Source organism: Ischnura elegans, chromosome 6 (genome assembly GCF_921293095.1).
Source record: "Ischnura elegans chromosome 6, ioIscEleg1.1, whole genome shotgun sequence".
NCBI lineage: Eukaryota > Metazoa > Arthropoda > Insecta > Odonata > Coenagrionidae > Ischnura > Ischnura elegans.
Genome location: NC_060251.1, coordinates 122,445,011 through 122,463,392, shown reverse-complemented (window position 1 = coordinate 122,463,392; position 18,382 = coordinate 122,445,011). Strand labels below are relative to the sequence as shown.

Below are 18,382 nucleotides of genomic sequence, written 5' to 3'. Positions count from 1 at the left end.
GCCTTACGTCTGCTCCGGTAACAATAGTTTTCTTTGTTTCATTTATTTCCGATTCTCCGAAAACACTACTATTCGGCATTTGCATCGGGGCTTCAGATAACATTTAACAATCAAACGTGCACATACATCCATGCCCTGGATAATGATAACTTACCCAGGCGGGACTCGAACCCGCGACCTTTGAGTTGGCAGGTGAGGACTTAACCCCTCCGCCACCCAGGCCGGCAAGTTCGTATATGTTTTAAACAGGGTGGACGGATCCAGGATTTTCATCGGATCCTTGATTTTCGGAGCCGGACCTTTCGGATCGGATATTTTCGGATCCAAATGCATTTCCAAATTCCTACCTCTGAGATTCCCCCGATGAATGTTCAATCTCTTGGGAAGAGTCGCACTATGTGCCAGTCGTAATTTGCCTTTTTTATTTTCCACGGCTGAAATTCTCCTACGTAACCTCTGCGAGAGCTTTCAAACAAAACGGTTCATGAGTAGAATCGCATGCGACGGCGCATTCCAAGATAGAATCGGAACTTTTTTCCACCCTTATTGCGCGTTGCGTTCACTGAAGCTATTATTCAAAATTTCGGATCCAGATCCGATGTCTTCCATTTCCATATCCACGACTTTGTATCCGATTTATCCGATGAAGGGCAATATCCGCGGATATTTGCATCCGAGGTACCCGATCCGACCATCGCTAGTTTTACATAATATGTCGAAAGTTGACACCAAACTCAGAGTGGAAATTGTGTGAGTAGCGGACACGCTCTGAACAACTGAAATCAGAATTGCAATGTTTAAAAACTCCTTATGGTACAAACTGCTGAAATTCGAATGCTTTGGGAAAAAAGTGATAGCTATCTTCATGGCAATCGTGGCTGTCGTGACGTCACGCTTTAACTGTCCATTTCTGCTATGGCAACGGAATTTCAGTCCTTGTTGATGAAAATAATCACGAAACATTGCAGACAGCAGGAAAACTAACTTCGAGTCGCTTCCTTGAGCCAAGACAGGATGGTTTATTTTCTTCTTATCTAGTACGAAGAAACAAATGAGATTCAGAATACTTTTATTTTCTCCTTTTTCTTCGCTGTCGCTCCATTATAATTCTAACCCCGCAAAAAATAAACCTCTTTTAACATCTGGCCGTTAATTATTTTCAGATTTCTCTGATAGCGCATCTGCGGAGTACCCATAGTCCATGGAATTGTATGAAAACGTACTTACCAGTACTTGTTAGTCTTCGTCAAATAGCGATACTCCCGCCTTATCAGAGAATAGGTATATGCTTTCTTATTCCTTGATGCCACACCAAGTGTACTCAGTAATGGTGTTATCCAAAGCTGAACCCCTGCCAAATACCCTCTGAATGATTCGCTGCGGCTGATGAATTAAAATAAGGGGTGATGTTACTCATTTAAGATCTCCTATTATACATAAATTGGTGAAAAGCCTCCCGGATACATAAAAATAATTTCGTTGACACGATAAAATTTAAAGTTTTCCTTTTCCTGCTATACGCATGCGCATTGATCCAGCAACAACGGCCAACAGCGAACTTCAGCGTGGGTCGGCAAGGCAATGCTTTGTAGAATTAACTGATTGCTGCGCCGAATACGGGAATGATATTGCTGGCAAATGAACGGATCCTGCAATACGTGTGGAAATGGGTCAAAGCCGACGACTGACATGATTCGTGCCCTTTCCCTTTCGATATTCCTTCCACTTTCTTTTCGCACTCAATCGACATAATGCGAGCGAAGGGGCATTCACCAAGGTCAATGCCAATTACATTCCACTCCTAAACAATTTCCCCATCCTCTCCATCATCACACACGTGAAATACTACACCGAGATAGTCAAAGAGAAATCGCAATTGAAGTGATGTTTGGGTATCTACATAGTAAGCCACATCTGGGGTGTTTGGCAGGGAGTGATCAACCGCCAGCATGCAACATGCACACCACACCAGTGGCGCCGACTCCATGGGGCCTGAGGGGGCCCGAGCCCCCTCAAAAATTCGTTATGGGCGAGAGGAAAAGATGTGTCAGGCTTGTCGATTTTCCTCGGAATGTCAAGTCATCAAGAGTGGAGTTTTCAGGGTTATAATGTTGATCTTCTAAAATGTTTTAAAGAAACTTTAAAAATCACTTTTTATAAAATTTCCCGGGGCGAGACCCGCCCCCGGTATGGACCCCCAGCATTTTTTATGAGTCGGAACCCCTGAACCACGCGGACATAAAAATTTTACGCATGCGAACAAATTATACTTCCACATTAATGCAAAGGCAAAAATTGCAAACGACTTGGGAAGGAAAACTGCCTATGATGCTAGAACATGCAAAACATGAAGTTAGGAATACTGGGAAAACTCAGAAACATACTTTAAGGAATACATAAGTTATGAGGCTATACTACAAGTCAACTAACCTATTTAAAACTTCTAACGCTGCAGTTATAGTAACTTATTGAGCGCGGAAAAAACGACATTCTGAGTCTATTAGTTCTGCATTCTATCTCTATTACTTAATTTATATGATCTGATCTACCGTAGAATGTTGGCGTTCGTAGGATATGCGTAACTTCTTTGGAAAATACACTGCTCTAGAATATGCGTAATAGGTTTAGACCATTTTTCAGTCTATTGTCTGACAGACATTCCCATCTAAGAGGTCAGTTATGAGGACGATTATCGTCATGACTTTTGACGTACCTGTCAGCTCTTCTTGGCACGCGTTCTAACTCTGTTTCTAAGCCTTTTCATGAGGGTCCCAAACACTGGCAGCGTAATCCAGATGTGGCCTAACGAGGGAAAAGTAGCTAATTCCTCTCACTTTGTCGTCGCACTTTCCTAATATTCTTTTAACAAAACCCATTTTACGATTAGCTTGACCGGTTATTTCCCGAATATGTTTATTCCACGATAACTCATTATTGAGTCTAACTCCTAGATATTTCACGGATTCAACTGCCTTTAATTGGGTGCCCCGAACGATATAGCTACGTTGTAGGGAGTTATTCTTCTTCCAGAAATTCATTACTACGCATTTTATCTAATGTAACTCTAACTACGTTTCGCACCATGCTAAGGTCATTCGTTACTTCATCCATATTCACTGCTATTTATTTCCCCATAAGCTTCAGCATCCTCTCCAAATAATATACAAATATTGGACAGCGATTCCTCGCGGATGAAAGTCGATGTACAGTCTCACTAAACGATCACTATGCGAAGGGAGGGGCCCCACCTGTGTGCACGACCGTGATTACGCTCCGCTATAATGCGTGAGGATTCGTGCTCGAAATTACACTTGCACTTTTATGGGCCCGTATTATTCGGAAATAAAATTTCTTGCGATGATGAATTCCTGGGGACAGAGTCGCCTCTAAGGGGAGCATTATCCTCTTTAGTTTACATTTCTGGACCATTTCGAATACGCACGCCCAGGTTGGGAGGTCGCCACCAACGAGGGAGAAATGCGTGTATCGCTTGCGGCAAATTTTGATTCAAGTATCGTAGAAAAAGAATCCAAGGAATTCTTCTATATTATTTCTACTTTAAAGATACCTTTTTCTCAACTTAAACGCAACCAAACTTTACAAATGAGGTACCAAAATGCACAGAATTTATCAGAGAACATACGACGGTATATCTTACTTCCCAAATATTGCTATTGTTTCCTAAAATTGGTTTATAAATGATTAAAAAAAACAAAAACCGGTATATATTCATGACGTTAACGGCGCACAAACTGATACATCTGTTCATTTGCAACAATATCTCGCGTTCTTTAAATAACTTTTATCAAAATGCGGCTGATTCCACATTCAAGTCTCCTGTTGATACGTAAGTATGAGTCATGATGTGCGTTTAACAGAGGATAGTGTAATTACTTCTAATGTTGTGCTTAAAGAGGTCCTTTGACTAATTTGAAGTATACCGGGACTAGCCGCGGTGATAACTTTTACGGGAATCACCCGCAATGCACAATCGTGCGAAAGTTCCACAGAGAAAAAAATCATTCGCCTTGACCGGAATTCGAACTCGGATCCCCCGATTTTCGGTCGAATGCTTTAGCCAGTTAAGCTACGATTAATTTGCATTTATTTTCAAGATGGATGTACAGAGTTATTTCAAAGTTCATTTGGTTATTTTTAAAGACAAAAGAAAATAAAAAAAACATTAGAACAATTAGGACATTTTGAAGAGTGCTGTTGCCTTTCGGTAGTCTATTGCTCAAGGTCCTCTCTGCATACAGCTGTCACTGCCCTGGTGTGCTCCCACATCAAAGAGTACGTCGAGCAATCAGGGCGACGTCCAGTCACTTCACCCACTCCCTCGCCTTCAAGAGTCTCAGGAGCCAGGGTCGTGTAGACGGTGGAGCGCCGCGGAGGGGAAGGTCGCTGAGCAGCATTGAGAGACCCCCGCCCACATCCCCACCATGCAGTCTTAGATAAACAAATTTGGATATCAATGTGGAAAGGATTTTGTTTTTATAGGAAGGGAAAAGTCGAAAATTGAGGGAAATAAGCCTATCGTCACTATCTGGACCGGCACCGAAAGTGTCCCAAGTTCTGAGGATTCTCCTTAAGACTAGCCATTACATAGGGGGTTCATTGCAGCCGAGAATATGATGGCTGTTGGTGTCCTCTTGCCCACACAGTGGGCAGTTTGCGGATGCGGCAAGACGCATACGGTGGAGGTGTTGTCTTATAGGCAACAGGTCGGCTATCACGCAGTACATCGTTCTAATGAGTCTAGCATCTTTCCCACTATCAGACCAGTTCCGCCACGAATTAGACGGTGGACGAGTAAAGTGCGGGTATTTAATTCCCAATGCTCTCTCGTAAATAATTTTCGTAGTAAATGATTCCCCCGCATGAAGAATTTCAACTAACTTTTTAATGTTTGTAGAGGCTTTTCGGAAAGTAATGAGATTATCAGCTTTTGCCCATGCATTTTTCATTGAGGTTTTCCTCGGATTGTCCGATCCCGCGAGAATTCGTACGTGTTCATGATGATAAAATAAAATAAAATGGTTAATTTCCACACACTTTTTTTATTAACGAACTACCGACCCGGTTTCGAATGAATTATGTTCGTACGTGTGTCTTCGCTAGCAGTATATCGCATTTTAACGCTACGTCCGTCAATTTTAGCCCTCCGCGATCAAACGGACCGTAGAGCTGCGAGCGGGAGACCTTCCGCATATGTTTATACCAAATCATAGCGTTCGTAGATTTTATTATGATGGCATGAGTCTTGTTAGGGAGGGGCCAAACGTGAGCCGTATACCATATCTTGGGCGTTATCACCAGCTCAACTGCGCGGACACGGCGCGTGAGAGGCAGCGAGCTGAGTGTGTACATCCCCACTCCTTGACGTACGGCCCGCTCCACCACTTCCCAGTTTCGAGTGAGCATATCTTCTGGATTAGCGCCCCACCATAGGCCTAATATCTTCACAAATGGAGACACCTCCGCCCAGGGTGCTGGCAATACTGGTCGTGGCCCGCTGATATGGAGGAATTTTGATTTTTTCTCATTGATGATTAACCCGCCGGATTGATATCTTTGAATGATCTCTTTTGCAGTCACCAGCTGTTCGTCTGAATTTACAAATATGCTGATGTCATAAGCATATAGAATAGCTGTATGACGAAAACCTCCACACGTGATGCCAATGTTCGCTGCTTCTAGTGTGCGAATGACCGGGTCCATCGCAATGGCGAATAATAGCATAGATAGCGGACAACCCTGTCTCACGGAATTCCTTATTTCAACGACCGGGGTGAGGGCATTGTTTATTTTAATTCTGGCATTCACGTTTGAATATAGGGTGCTGATGAACCCAATGAATTTATCATGAAAGAGCATGCGTTTCATTATTTCAATAATATATGGAACGCGAACAAAATCAAAGGTCTTCTTGAGGTCTACAGCAAGTATGGAGCAAGGATCTTTTTCCATTTCGGATGCGGATAGAATTATGTCTCGGATGAGTAAGGTGGCATCTATTATGTTTCGTTACCTTGAGATAGCAAATTGTAACGGAGACAAAACAAGGTCCGTAACTTCGATCATGCGGTTTTTAAGCACATGCGCCAATATTTTATAGTCGCTGTTGAGGAGCGCTATCTGCCTATAGTCGAGGAATGATTTTGGGCGCCCCGACTTTGGAAGGAGGCTAATGACGGCGCATCTTTGGCTCGGAGTCAAAGTTCCATCAGTCAATGACTGATTGAGAACATTTTTTAATGTTTTTCCTAGTATATTCCAAAAAGTTACATAGAATTCAAAGGGTAATCCATCCATGCCTGGCGCTTTTCCTTTTGGTAGCGATTTTACTACGGCATCGAGCTCCTCCTCAGCGATGCCACCGGAGAGTGTGTCTTGCGCTTCGAGCGGGAGGGTTGGAAGATTTGGCAAAGGGGGCATGTCCGCCTCACTCCAAGGGGGGTAGCGTTGGAAGGTGTTCGTGAGGTGTGCGGTGGCTTCCCGGAGAAGGCCATCTTTGTTGTTTGAGAGGCGAGGCGAGTGTGCCTGGGGTGTTGTAATCTTACAGTGCGTTGGAGGTCGGCAAGTGTAAGGGGACCCCATGTGTCGGGGTTTAATTCCCGCTGCCCGCACCGTGGGGCATATTTTCTTAGTTCTAAATTAAAAATAGCAGTTTTCAATGACGTAGCAAGTTTTTGAAAGGTAGCATGTTTTTCTGGTGCTTGCATCAGGTCATTCAATGCACTTCTATAAAAAAAGAGTGTGAAATTGATCTCCTTCGACCTTTGCCTCTGTAGTTTCTTTATGTAACTCGCTATTTTAGGTTTGAAGACCTTTTCCCACCAATTCGTGATGTCTGTCATGGGGCGGATGGAGGATATTAGCCCTGTGATTCGATCTCCAATGGCTAATCGAATGTTTTCTTCCCCAAGGATGCCTACATCCATTCTCCAATATGGAGCGGGGGGATGCCGGGCAGTGCAAGGCGTATCAGTGAGGTTAAGGTCGAGCACTAGAGCGCAGTGATCCGAGGTGCTTACAGGTAGACTTTGGATGGAAATGAATAGGGGTTTCATGGAAGAGGAAAGGAAGAAAGAGTCAATGTGAGTGCGAGACTTGCGTCCTGCTCTCGTGAAAGGGGCGGGGCGGGCGTCGGGAAGGAGAGAGGCGTCGGAGGCACGCGTGCTTTGGATGAGCCGCGCGAGAGAGCGGCTCGGCCGGTAAGTGATTTTTTCGCGGTTCGTGTCTGAGTCTTCGCGTCTGTGCATCGAATTGAAATCTCCCCCATTACAGCCTTCACAGTGAAGGTTGTTAAGTATGACAGTAGATCGTCTTCAAAAAACGGTCACGTGTATGTCTATTTCCTTCCCCGGATGGGGCATAAACATTGATAAAATGGGTTCCTGCGGCAACGAGTGATTAAATACGTCCTGAGGGGTGACGCCGAATGTGGTGACAGGAGATATTATTGTGGACAAGTGTGACAACACCTAGGTTAGTCCCTAGGTTATTAGAAAATATCTGAAAGTTTGGGTACGGCCAGACAAAATCAAAAGTCGTCTCCTGTAGCAAGACGATATCAGGCTTCAAATTTTGGATAAAGGACGAGAGGAGTTTTATTTTAATTGGGTTTGAAATCCTGGCAATATTTAAAGTCAGACAGCGCATGGTGGTTGTGAGGCGGGGTGTTACTTACTCTCTTTATTTTTTTCACTTGTGTCGCCCTGGCGCCGTGGTTTCCGACGGTCTGCTTCCCTTCGCCGTTTCCCAGGTCACCTGGGGCTCTTCGGTGCCGATGTCTCTTGTCTAAACTGCGCCCCATCCAAGGTCTCCTCATCCGCACTCGTCTCCGACGCCGTCTCGGAGACAGGGATGAAGAAACGGCTTCTGGTGACGCTTGGTCTCAGCTCAGTTGGGCAGAACAGGGAGGAGTCAGAGTTCGCATGTTGGTGCTAAGTGGACATGTCTTCAGGCGTAGGGGACAAGGAGTAAGATGTCGAAGGTGGTATTGGAAGAGAAAGGGTTTCTATGGTCGGGTTGTCGCTGATTGCGGAGAGTGAAACAGAAATGTTGATTTCCGAATCCTCAGTTGTGAGAGTCAGGGTATCAATGTCCTGTGATGCCGCAGGCTGGCTAGTGGTCTTCTCCTCCATTGTCCGGAATAGGTCCTCGCTGATGATCGTGACTTGGGGGAGTTCGGAGGCCACAATTACGCCACTATTATCCGTCATGGCGTCTTCTTCCCGTTCGCGCTGCGTTACCGGCTTGGGAGAGGCAGGGGAGCAGTCGACTGCGGCGGGTGGGGTGTCGAAGTGTGGGAGGGGGAAATGTCGGCCACAGCTGCAGGAGGGGGTGTCGAGGTCTCGGGGGCGTCCTGCAATGCCGAGCGAGCCTCACGCGCTTGTCGCTTCCGATATGGGGATCCATGGTCCGATTCGGACCGTCTGGTCCAATGAGGCCTCGTGGGTAAGGCTGGAAATTCGTCTCTCGGTGCGGTCTCAAGTGCGATAAGGCCTCGTGCTGCCTCTTTCTAGGACCTTTCATCCAGGAACTGTGCAGAGGAGAGTGGGGCAGCCATTGCCTCTGCGTAACTTCTTCCGCTGGTGTTCCGTGGGCAGTTTTTTCTCTAGTGGCCGACTTGACCGCATCTTGCGCACGTACGCTTCTGTCCCTCGTATATTATGATAGCACGTTGCCCGCAAACCTTAATAAAAGAAGGTATGTTGCTGTTTATCACCACGCGGGCTAATCTCGTACCTGTGTAGAACCTTTGCATGCGGTGGCTTCCCCATATACTCTCCCAAATTCTTTGAACCTTTCCAAATTGGGATAATTCCTTCGATATCTCCATCAATCCAATGTCAAAGGGGAGACCAATGATTTTTACTTGGACAGGTGTTCCGGCTGTTCTCTCGATGGAGCACTTTGTTCTCTCGTTTCATCTTGATGGAAAGGGCAGTCGTCTCGGTCCATCTTCCATGATTATCTGCATTCTTTCTTCGGTTTGTAGTTTCACAAAAACCATTCTTCTGTTAAAACCAAATTGGATTCCATAGATATCTTCATCCACGAGGCCCAGCGTTTCCGTTAAGGAAATGTAGACGTCCAGTGGTGAGGGAAAATCGTCCTTTTCCTCCGTCGTGAGAAGAAGGGTGCTTCGTCGTTCAGTCGCCATGGTTGGGACTGGGCGCCTGAGCGAGAGCCGAAGCCGAAGGAGTGCCGGCGAATGTGGTCTCGCTCGCCGGTCGAGCTTTCGCGTTCCCGTTAAACAAGAGCTCGGTAGAAACACGTCCGACTACGAAGGCTACCGAGGCGTCATTCTTCCCTGTGGATATTTTCGGACACTACCGGACAAGATGTTGCTGGACTGCTGAGCATATGATGCCACAAGCAGTCCAAATCGTGCGCACAGCGCCACAGCCGGAGAGCAGGCCCGGACATAGAACACAAAGAGGTGTTCGCTCTAGACTAATTTAAAGTATACCGAGACTAGCCGCGGTGATAACTTTTACGCGAGTCACCCGCAATGCACAATCGTGCGAAAGTTCCACAGAGACCAGAGAGAGAAAGTTCCTTTGACCTCAATTTGTACATGAACATTCCAATTAAATTTGTACATAAGACACTACCTTTTTTTATACATTTTAAAATTAGAAACGCGCACATCCCTCGGTGGACCTGCATTGAAAAGAGCGGGGGAAGTCCGCTGGAAGGGGGCGCATCACGCTCGTCGCTTTTTTAAACGCATAATGCGTGAGGGATCTTTGCCCGCTAAACATTTAATTTAATTTTCCCACAAAGAAGAGTTATACTTTTCTGTCGGCACCTCCATTTCTTTTAGCATGCCAAAATGACGCGTGCTGGCAATCATATTCTACATTGATAAAATATCAGCAAGATATCCTTTTTGATCCTCAGCCATGAGAAAGGGAAAAGTGTAGAACATGTTTCATCGCGCGTTCGTTGCTTCTGGGCGGCGTGGACGTAGAAATCGCTTCTCCGTCAGCGGTCTTATTTGTTTGGGTGACTTAGCAGCGGAGAAGGACTCCGTTGTCATGGAGAGCACTTGTAACTGAAGTGTTTCCGAGTAGAGGAGGTCCGAGTTAGTATTTGTTAGTATTTAGATAAACGATGTTGTATCACACGCACCACTCACAACCGATACAGCACCGTAATAACATTGCGCGCTCTCTCTCACGCTAAAAGAACGCATACTTACATCTCAATACCTCCCGACGAGTGGTGACATCTACAAAACAATAGAGACACAATATAATGCGTGCATACACTTCAGTAACCTCAATAGAAGCAATGAAGGGGGGAAGATGCGGATTCAAGGAGAACTGCGGGCGACGTTTGTCCACTGTTTTTTATGGCCCATCCCTTCGCTGCGGTATCATAACTACCGTTGCTACAATTATTATTCTACTAAGCATGTTCCTTCGACCGTGGTAGTCTTAGCCTTGGGCCACTTCGTCGGGTGTCTCTTCGTTGCTCGCTGCTCACTTGTTTCCTTTCGAAAATAACGTCTCTGACGTGTAATTACTAGTACGATATCAAAATAATGGTTTGTTATTCGGATAAGGCGACCTTCGGCTCAGGCATTTTGCGACATGAGGGATTGGAAGGGTGGAGAGAAACCCGGCGTCGGCATTAGCCTTCTCTTAGCGAAAGGCGCCAAGGTGTTCACGTCTCAACGTCCCATGCGACGGACGGGGTGCTGCACCCTCCACTAAGCAGCAGGAATGGGGCAGTTTCTAAAAAGTATCCGCCACCGTCGAGATTTAAAGCCGGGCCCACGAGGCGTGAAGCTGATAAGTGACACTCTAGCCTCCTCACTAACACAATCATTATCATCTCGATATTTTGAAAGAAATTTGATTGTAGGTGTAGATTTCAACGAACCTTGTTTAGATTGGCAGACGTATAGCTTCATTCTCGGTGGGAGTGATAAAGTGATTTGCGAGGCGTTACGGCACGCTTTTACATCAAATGCACAGCTTCAATAAGCCTCCGTACCTAACAGAGGAAATAATATTCTTGATTTATTAGCGACAAGCATACCACATCAAGTGATAAACGTGAGCACAGTCAAGGGAATCAGTGACCATGGGGTAGTAACAGATAAGTTTTCTTCAAATATCGCTAAAAACTTTTAATGAGAAGGGAGGGATTTCATTTTGGCGTCAACCTCAGGCACAAAGAGTCAAATAGCCAAGAGCGCGAATGGAGCGAAAAAGGTCAAACTCAACCGGACAGTGGCTATCGAATAAGTATAGGATGGCGTCCTTGAACATTTACTTTTACAGTGTATGCCCAGCCTAAGGAGTTATCCTAAGAAGAACTCCCCCCTAACCAACGATTTCACTCTGTGGGGATAGATGACGCCGCTGCGTCGAAACTAGTCGTGCCCGAAAATCAATTGGTGGAGTACAACTTCATTTCATTGACGATGGATTGACGACGTTTATTGACATAATTATTTTCCTTTCTGTGTGATCGTCTGTTGCTAGGGGGATAAATCGATTGTCTTCTGTTTCACCTCAGGTTCTGTCCGCTCCGTTTGCCGCTTCGCATCCCTCGGCGTCTCGCACCCTGTCGGACGTGGATTGGGTGGGGGAGGTGACCCTGGGGGACCCTGGCCGCGGACCCTGGCACTGGCTGGACGCCCTGCTGCTCTTCGCACTCGGCGCCATACCCTCGCAGGTGCCTGCCTTTCATCTGTTGAGGACCCCACTGCCTAATACCCCGTTTACAAAACGATGGGACTTCAGATTGTCTGGTTGACACTAACCATTATTCAGTCTTACACTTGATCTGGTGGAGGATAATACCTCTGGTTAGCTTGAAGTATTATACTATACGGAGGTCAGTCAGTACTATCAACTAGCTCTAGGTAAAGTGGAAGGTGATTTTATCTCATGATTAGCGTTGACCAGACATTATTAAATATTTTTTTCGTGCTTTTGGGCAAAACATAACACCTGAATGTAAATCCCCGATTCGACTAGCTATCGACTTGAAAATTTCAGCATTGATCAAAAACGAATATCAATGAATTTATTCTCACTCTATCTATCTATTGAGGAGCCGATATTTGGAGACAATTGACATTTTTAAAAGTCGTTCACCTGAAGCATAAATTTAAACGATTTTACTCCTCATAGGGTCGTTACTTTTCCTTTTTTATCAAATGTTTCTTTGAAGTTTGCATTGTGCGTCTCCAATTGTTCCGATTTAAGATATTTCGCATTTTTAGTATCGTACTTTCGCGTTATTTTTGGCAGCCCTCACTTTTATAAAATATAATTAATAAAATATAACTGTAAAAACACAAATTTATTCATACTAAAAAGTAAATTATACCTATTGCTGTAGATTAAACAGTTAATTAGAAAACCCATCTTTTCATTCGAATGAAAAATAAGTAAAGTAAGCACTTGGCATTAAGTGCAACGTTAATGATTTCTCAGAAAGAAGACTAAGTACTTTTTTAAGAGCATAAACGAGGACAGTATTCACTTCAGACATTTTAAACTAAATTCTTTCTTTGTAGATGTTCATCACTACTAGAATCTCAATTGCATGATGATGAGAGCGTATTTTTGAGAACGAAAATGAGCTGACCTCGGGGGACAATGATTTAAGGAGGAGCGAGTGAGCACATCTTAATTAGTTAGTTACGCATCTTACCTCGTCCAATCTGCATCTAAGGCTTTCACTGGCTAACAGCCAAGAGCCAACCGACTGGAGTGCATAGAAATGCTACTTAAGCGGTACCTTTGATGATGCAAATGTTTCTGCTTGAAAGTCGTGTGTGATCATAGCGTGTGCAATTGTAGCGTGTTGTAATTGCAGAGCTACGTGCAGAGGGTGCTGGCGACGAGCGACGCGCGTGCGGCACGACTGCTCTCCTTTGCCGCATCCGGGTGCTGCCTCGTGCTGGCCTTGCCCTCCATGGTCATCGGGGTCATCGCCAAGGCAACAGGCACGTCAACAAACCCTCCCCACGCCCCTCTCGGAGTGAGCACCTTTGGATTCTGGCGAAATATTGAAATCGAGCACATCACGTGATCTCTCAAGGCTCGTTCTCATTGGCTGACCAATGCGAGGAGATGCCGTCCTTTCCGATTGGAAATTTTTATATTTTTAATTAAATCATACAGCATTTATGACGAAGTATCAAGCGGTATTTAATAATATTATCTATGTGCCATACTGCCCGAATCGACGTTTTCCTTGGATTCCCTAATTTTAGCAAAAGACGCAAATATGCCCTCTTAATGTGACTGTCTCAATTCAACTATTTGGATATTCCGGATGTTGAGATGTCTGTTAAAACAAGAAACGAGGGTCAGTCACGTAGGCGGATTAAGGGGGGGGCAAGGGCGCTTAAAAGATAGAGATGACTTTTAATACGGTCCCGTTGTAATTACGTTAGTTTTGTTTTGTGCAATCAGTATTAAGGTTAAATGTAGAGGGTACTTGAATATCATTTCTTTCACGCGCAACGCCACGTATCAAAAGTTAACTCCCTAGCAAAGCAAAAAAAAGAAGGTAGCAAATCGAGATGCTGTGACGCCAAAGTCAGCGAACCATTAAGGCGATAGAGAGCGTGCAATGTAACGATGAAAATAATCCCGAATGATTTATTTTTTTCCGATTACTAATGGACAAAAAATAAGATCTCTACAGGGAACATGAAAGACAATTGTCGCTATTATATCAGTAACCTATTTATATTGTCATATTAATTACTTTTACATTCACATTGAAAGTATACTTCGTACAGTAATTGTAATCTGTTTCTCTTTTTCCCAAATCGTAGAAGACCCTTTGTCTGTCTCCTGGATGTGCCCTTTGTTGGACGCACTAGACAGCTATTATCTGCAACCTGAAAAAAGATACCTCGTTACTAAAGAATACTTATCTGCTAAAGTAAACTTGTAAACAACGGCCGTGCATTGATTAATTATAGTACAAATGGTGGCCATTTCAACGCAGATTCTAACGGATAAACGGGCAATTTTCTCTTGGAAATGAATGGTGATTGCAAAAAGCAATTGAAATTCTTTTGTTCAAGCGATTACTACGACTATAGTCTGTATACCGTAGGGTCCCTCCACCTACCTGAGTGGGTCCGCGAGCACCAAGGGGGGGGGGGGGGAGGAAATGAAAACTCAATGGGAGCGACTGGGGTAGCTGGCGAGCCCCGGGCGCCACCCTACGGTATACAGAATATAAATATAGCTTTTTTTATTTAAACGTCATTGAGCTCTTTCGGCTGGTTTACTCATGAGTTAAAGATAATGAGATCCTTTTGTATGTGCAGTGTCACCACAAACCCTCTTTGCGCCTCTGTTTCAGACTGGGAGGCCGTGGAGGGCTGGCGGAGAAACGTGACGTCGGGTGCAGAGGCGCGGAGCGTGCTGCCGCTCGTGGTGCGGTTCATGACGCCAGAAGTGAGTCGATGACACGAGCCGAAAAATGGCCGAATTCTCCTTTCAATTACTTCCGCTATACACACCGACTGCTTACCATTAACACTGACCAGTCTTCATTCCTGTAACACACATTTTATATGTCTTGGTTTTTCAAAGTATATGTTTCAATAAACTGAGAAATTTTTTTTCAAAAAATAAGGGATACGCGACCTCTAGAGTGAAGGATGAGGTCTTGCCCAAAGACGTGCATGATTTTATTAAATGGATTCCTTCGACTCTTATGAATAATAATTATGGTTTGTCGCTGCGACTTACGCAGAGAAAATTATGAATTATTGAAGTGAAGAGGTTTTAATATCAATTTGTATCTTTCTTCATCGTCCTAATGAAGAGTAATATCGAAATCGCAGGAGCCGATGACAGAGCCTTGGAAGGTAACGATTTCGCACGATCTGTTTAAAAAGTATCGGCCATCAACAATAAATAATTTTTGCTATGACCTATATCAGTTAACCCTATTTTCATTTTAGCTATGTTAAAATTGGATTTTATGGCTTTCATAAGGAAAGAAAAACTATTTGCTCTCTATGTCTCTCTACTGAGATCCCCATTGAAACTTGTCATTCAACTCGAATCGAGGTAATGGCGTACAATTGAGTTATAATTTCATATGTGAGTTGATACGACCATGAGAAAAAAATGAGGGCGCTGAGAGAATTAATTTACACGAAAATATATTTTAGCCCAAATAAGTTCCTGATCTACATGTTTCTTTTACGAGTTTCTACGTGCTTCTTTCTTCGTTTCGTACATCGACTCGGACGCAGGCGAGAGAATGTAGTTGCATTTGAAATCGATTTTCGTCCGCGACAATTATTTCCTCTATTACATTCCCAGCTTCAACACCAAAGTTCCACATTTTCCTCATATTTCTACAGCATGGCGTATTTAATTGGTGAGGCGTGGATCATGTGAGAAGTCAAACACTAATAAGAAAAATAGCACGGCCTGGGGTCGAATCAGCCAAGTCGCTGGCAGGGAGGGTGATGACGTTTTGGACACCGAGAGAGAGAGAGAGAGAGAGAGAAAGAGAGAGAGCGAGCCGCAGAGGCACCTTTTTCTCATGGTGGGAGTAGAACTACAAAATTTGAAAAACGGAGCCTGAGCAGTGCGTTGACATTATTTCATAGGCGTAGAGAGATGAGGAGATCCTTACTTTAGGATGGGAGAGGGGAAAAGTGTTGTTCTCTATTAGTGGAAGGGTAATATTAGTGCAAAAATACCCGTACAAATACAGCTAATTAAAATATATGCCATTAATTAAGAAAAATTCAAAGTTTTTTTTAAACGTTTATTTGCATTTTAAGATCGGTTATTGCCTAAAAAGGTTTTACATAAAATGATTCGACCTTAATGGGTTACCTCGAAAATTTCAGACATGAATGGTGCAGAATTGGCTGAAACAACCTAAAATCACGACATTTACTTCCGAAACAGCGTAAAAAGAGGGCGTGTGTTGCGGGTTGCCTGTGATCAACATTAATGACCTTGGAGCCGTGAACTAATTTAGACATAGTTCGGCTATCATTCGAATTTAATACAATTGCACTATTCTAATTTCCTTGAACATTCAACTAGGATAAATCAAAGAACACTTGAATCGACTGCGCATGCGTTAGGAATCGTGGATTCTGTTCAGTCGTACGAATCGTGAATTTAAATGATTTCGTTTACTGTGAACGATTTTAAGAATCGAATCAAATTACATGAACTGAATCCTCAAAATGAATCGAAATTTCCAGCTCTTCTTTAACCTAGTCTATGTGGAGACCAGTTTCCGTGTAAATGCTTGTGTGCCGTCGTCTTATTCAACATTACATTTGTGAGCGTTTGTTTCCTTGGTTGCAGTGGGTGTCTTTCATTGGCCTGGGTGCAGTGTCGGCGGCAGTCATGTCTTCCGTGGATTCCAGCTACCTGTCAGCCTCGTCGCTTTTGGCCAAGAACGTCTACAGGGTCATCCTGAGGCCAAAGGTAAATCAACACTCACAGTCCAATCTCAAGCCATGATTGCTCAAGCAGCGAGAATTCATTGCTCATGCTCGGGAACAAAGCGGCCTACGGAGCCACGAGAACTGCGGCCTTTTAACTGAGAGCAAACGATGAATATAAAGGTCAGCAAAGCGCAAACGATATTTATAACGTAATTAATGAAATATTCCGCAGCGAGTGAATTTACCAGTGGATCCAACCTAAACGAATTTCTGTCTACGAGCCGAACTCAAAGCGAATCTAGAGATGTGAGGGATGAAGTACCCTCAAAGCTAACTTTTATAGCGTGCTATTGCTGTGCTTATTATTTACCGTATTGTCAAAAAGTTCGTTCAACATCTAAATATCTAAAAATTATAGAAATATATGAAATCTCATTATTGTTCACCCTCTGTAGCTATTACCGTTAGGGGTCGCAGGCCTTCAAGCCACTCTGATATTTTGGGCATCCATCATTTCCAGTCAAACCCTCCACAAAGTCCAACACTCCATCTTCTCTTTCATCTTCCCCTCGTCCTCTTGGCTTACTTAGTTCGAATTCTGTTCCCCACATACAATCAATCCCCTCAGGCTTTCCTAAAATACGTCCGAGCCATTGCATCCTCACATCTCGCACCTTGAGACCACTCAACAACCACTCCTCCCATATCTTATTCCTAGTCTTATCTCCTCTGGTTTTTTGGTTCTTCATCTTTTTCTTCTTCTCTTCTCCTTTTCCCATCTCAGCGTTATTATCTAAGCATTATCTCTTCGTGGCTTCTTTCGCAAGCCAGGTTTCACTTCCGAATATCAGTGTTGGACGTACAACGGCTTTATATACTGTTCCCATGATCCTGGTCTCCAGATACAGCTCTAGAGGATGATGCGTGAGCATTGAAACCGGTGGAGTAAGATTAAAAAAGCGTGGTAAATACTATAGTTGTCTCAATTATTACTATCTATGGACTTCCACAAAGTCAAGTCGTCAACAATCAGTCTGACCTGCGATCACAAAACGCCCCTGATACTTTTTATTTTCTAGTTTCTATCCACCCTGCTTGGATGCTGTGGTTCGCCTCTCTTTCCAGCCCTCGGATAGAGAGGAGCCTGGCCATTACCTTCACTGTTCAACCTCTATCCTAATATTCCCGCCCGCCGTTGCATTTTCCTCCAAACCAAATAAATGCACTTACTCTCCAACCTGCTAATATTGAGCCTTCAATCGCTCCAGGTCCAACCACTTTCCACTTTTTTCTTCACTTCCTCTTTCTCACCTACACAATGACGTCCGCAAACAACATTGACCACGGGCTTTGCTCCCTCAATTCCTACGTCAGGACAGAATCCCTCAGAAGGGAGGGAGGAGTGTGAGAGGCCCCCTCCTGCCGTTATTGGAAATATTTCCCACACTTGATCTGACCCGGGTGCGTGCTTTCTCCATCCTATATGTCCATCGCTATTCTCACATACTTCTAGGGCACCTCCTTCTTCCTCATGCACCACCATGATATTCTCGTATGCCTTTTCCAAATCTATAGGGATGAGGTTCAGTTCTGTTTTCTGCTCTTCGTAATTTTACAACAGCTGACGCAAAGCAAATAAGACATCCGTAGTCCTCTTCTTTCGCTTAAAACCAAACTGTTTGTTTCCTGCACCTGTTTCTTTCCACAATCTCTTTTCAATCATTATCTCCCTAACTTGCATGGCATGTGACATTGGTTTAATTCCCCTGAAGTTTTTACCTTCCTGGATTTCACCCTTTTCCTAGTACAAAGGTACCAGCAGACTCTCTCCAAAGGAGTCAAGAATCTTCTCCTCGTCGCATACTTTGCCCAACAGCTGCTCCCACACTATATTTAATCCCTCTTCCCCGAGGGCCTGAGTCCATGGACTTCAAATGCAGGACCTAAACC

The 18,382-nt window shown here is 44.2% G+C and overlaps 1 protein-coding gene across 1 annotated transcript in view; it reads left to right on the top strand.

The window, feature by feature from the left end:
• LOC124160087 (high-affinity choline transporter 1-like) overlaps positions 1 to 18,382 on the top strand; it is a 215,605-nt gene that overhangs the window by 95,286 nt on the left and 101,937 nt on the right. The window contains exons 6-9 of the mRNA XM_046535807.1: positions 11,545 to 11,703; positions 12,856 to 12,985; positions 14,365 to 14,459; positions 16,350 to 16,472. Of these exons, the coding sequence (XP_046391763.1) occupies positions 11,545 to 11,703; positions 12,856 to 12,985; positions 14,365 to 14,459; positions 16,350 to 16,472 (507 nt within the window). The remainder of the gene's footprint in view (positions 1 to 11,544; positions 11,704 to 12,855; positions 12,986 to 14,364; positions 14,460 to 16,349; positions 16,473 to 18,382) is intronic.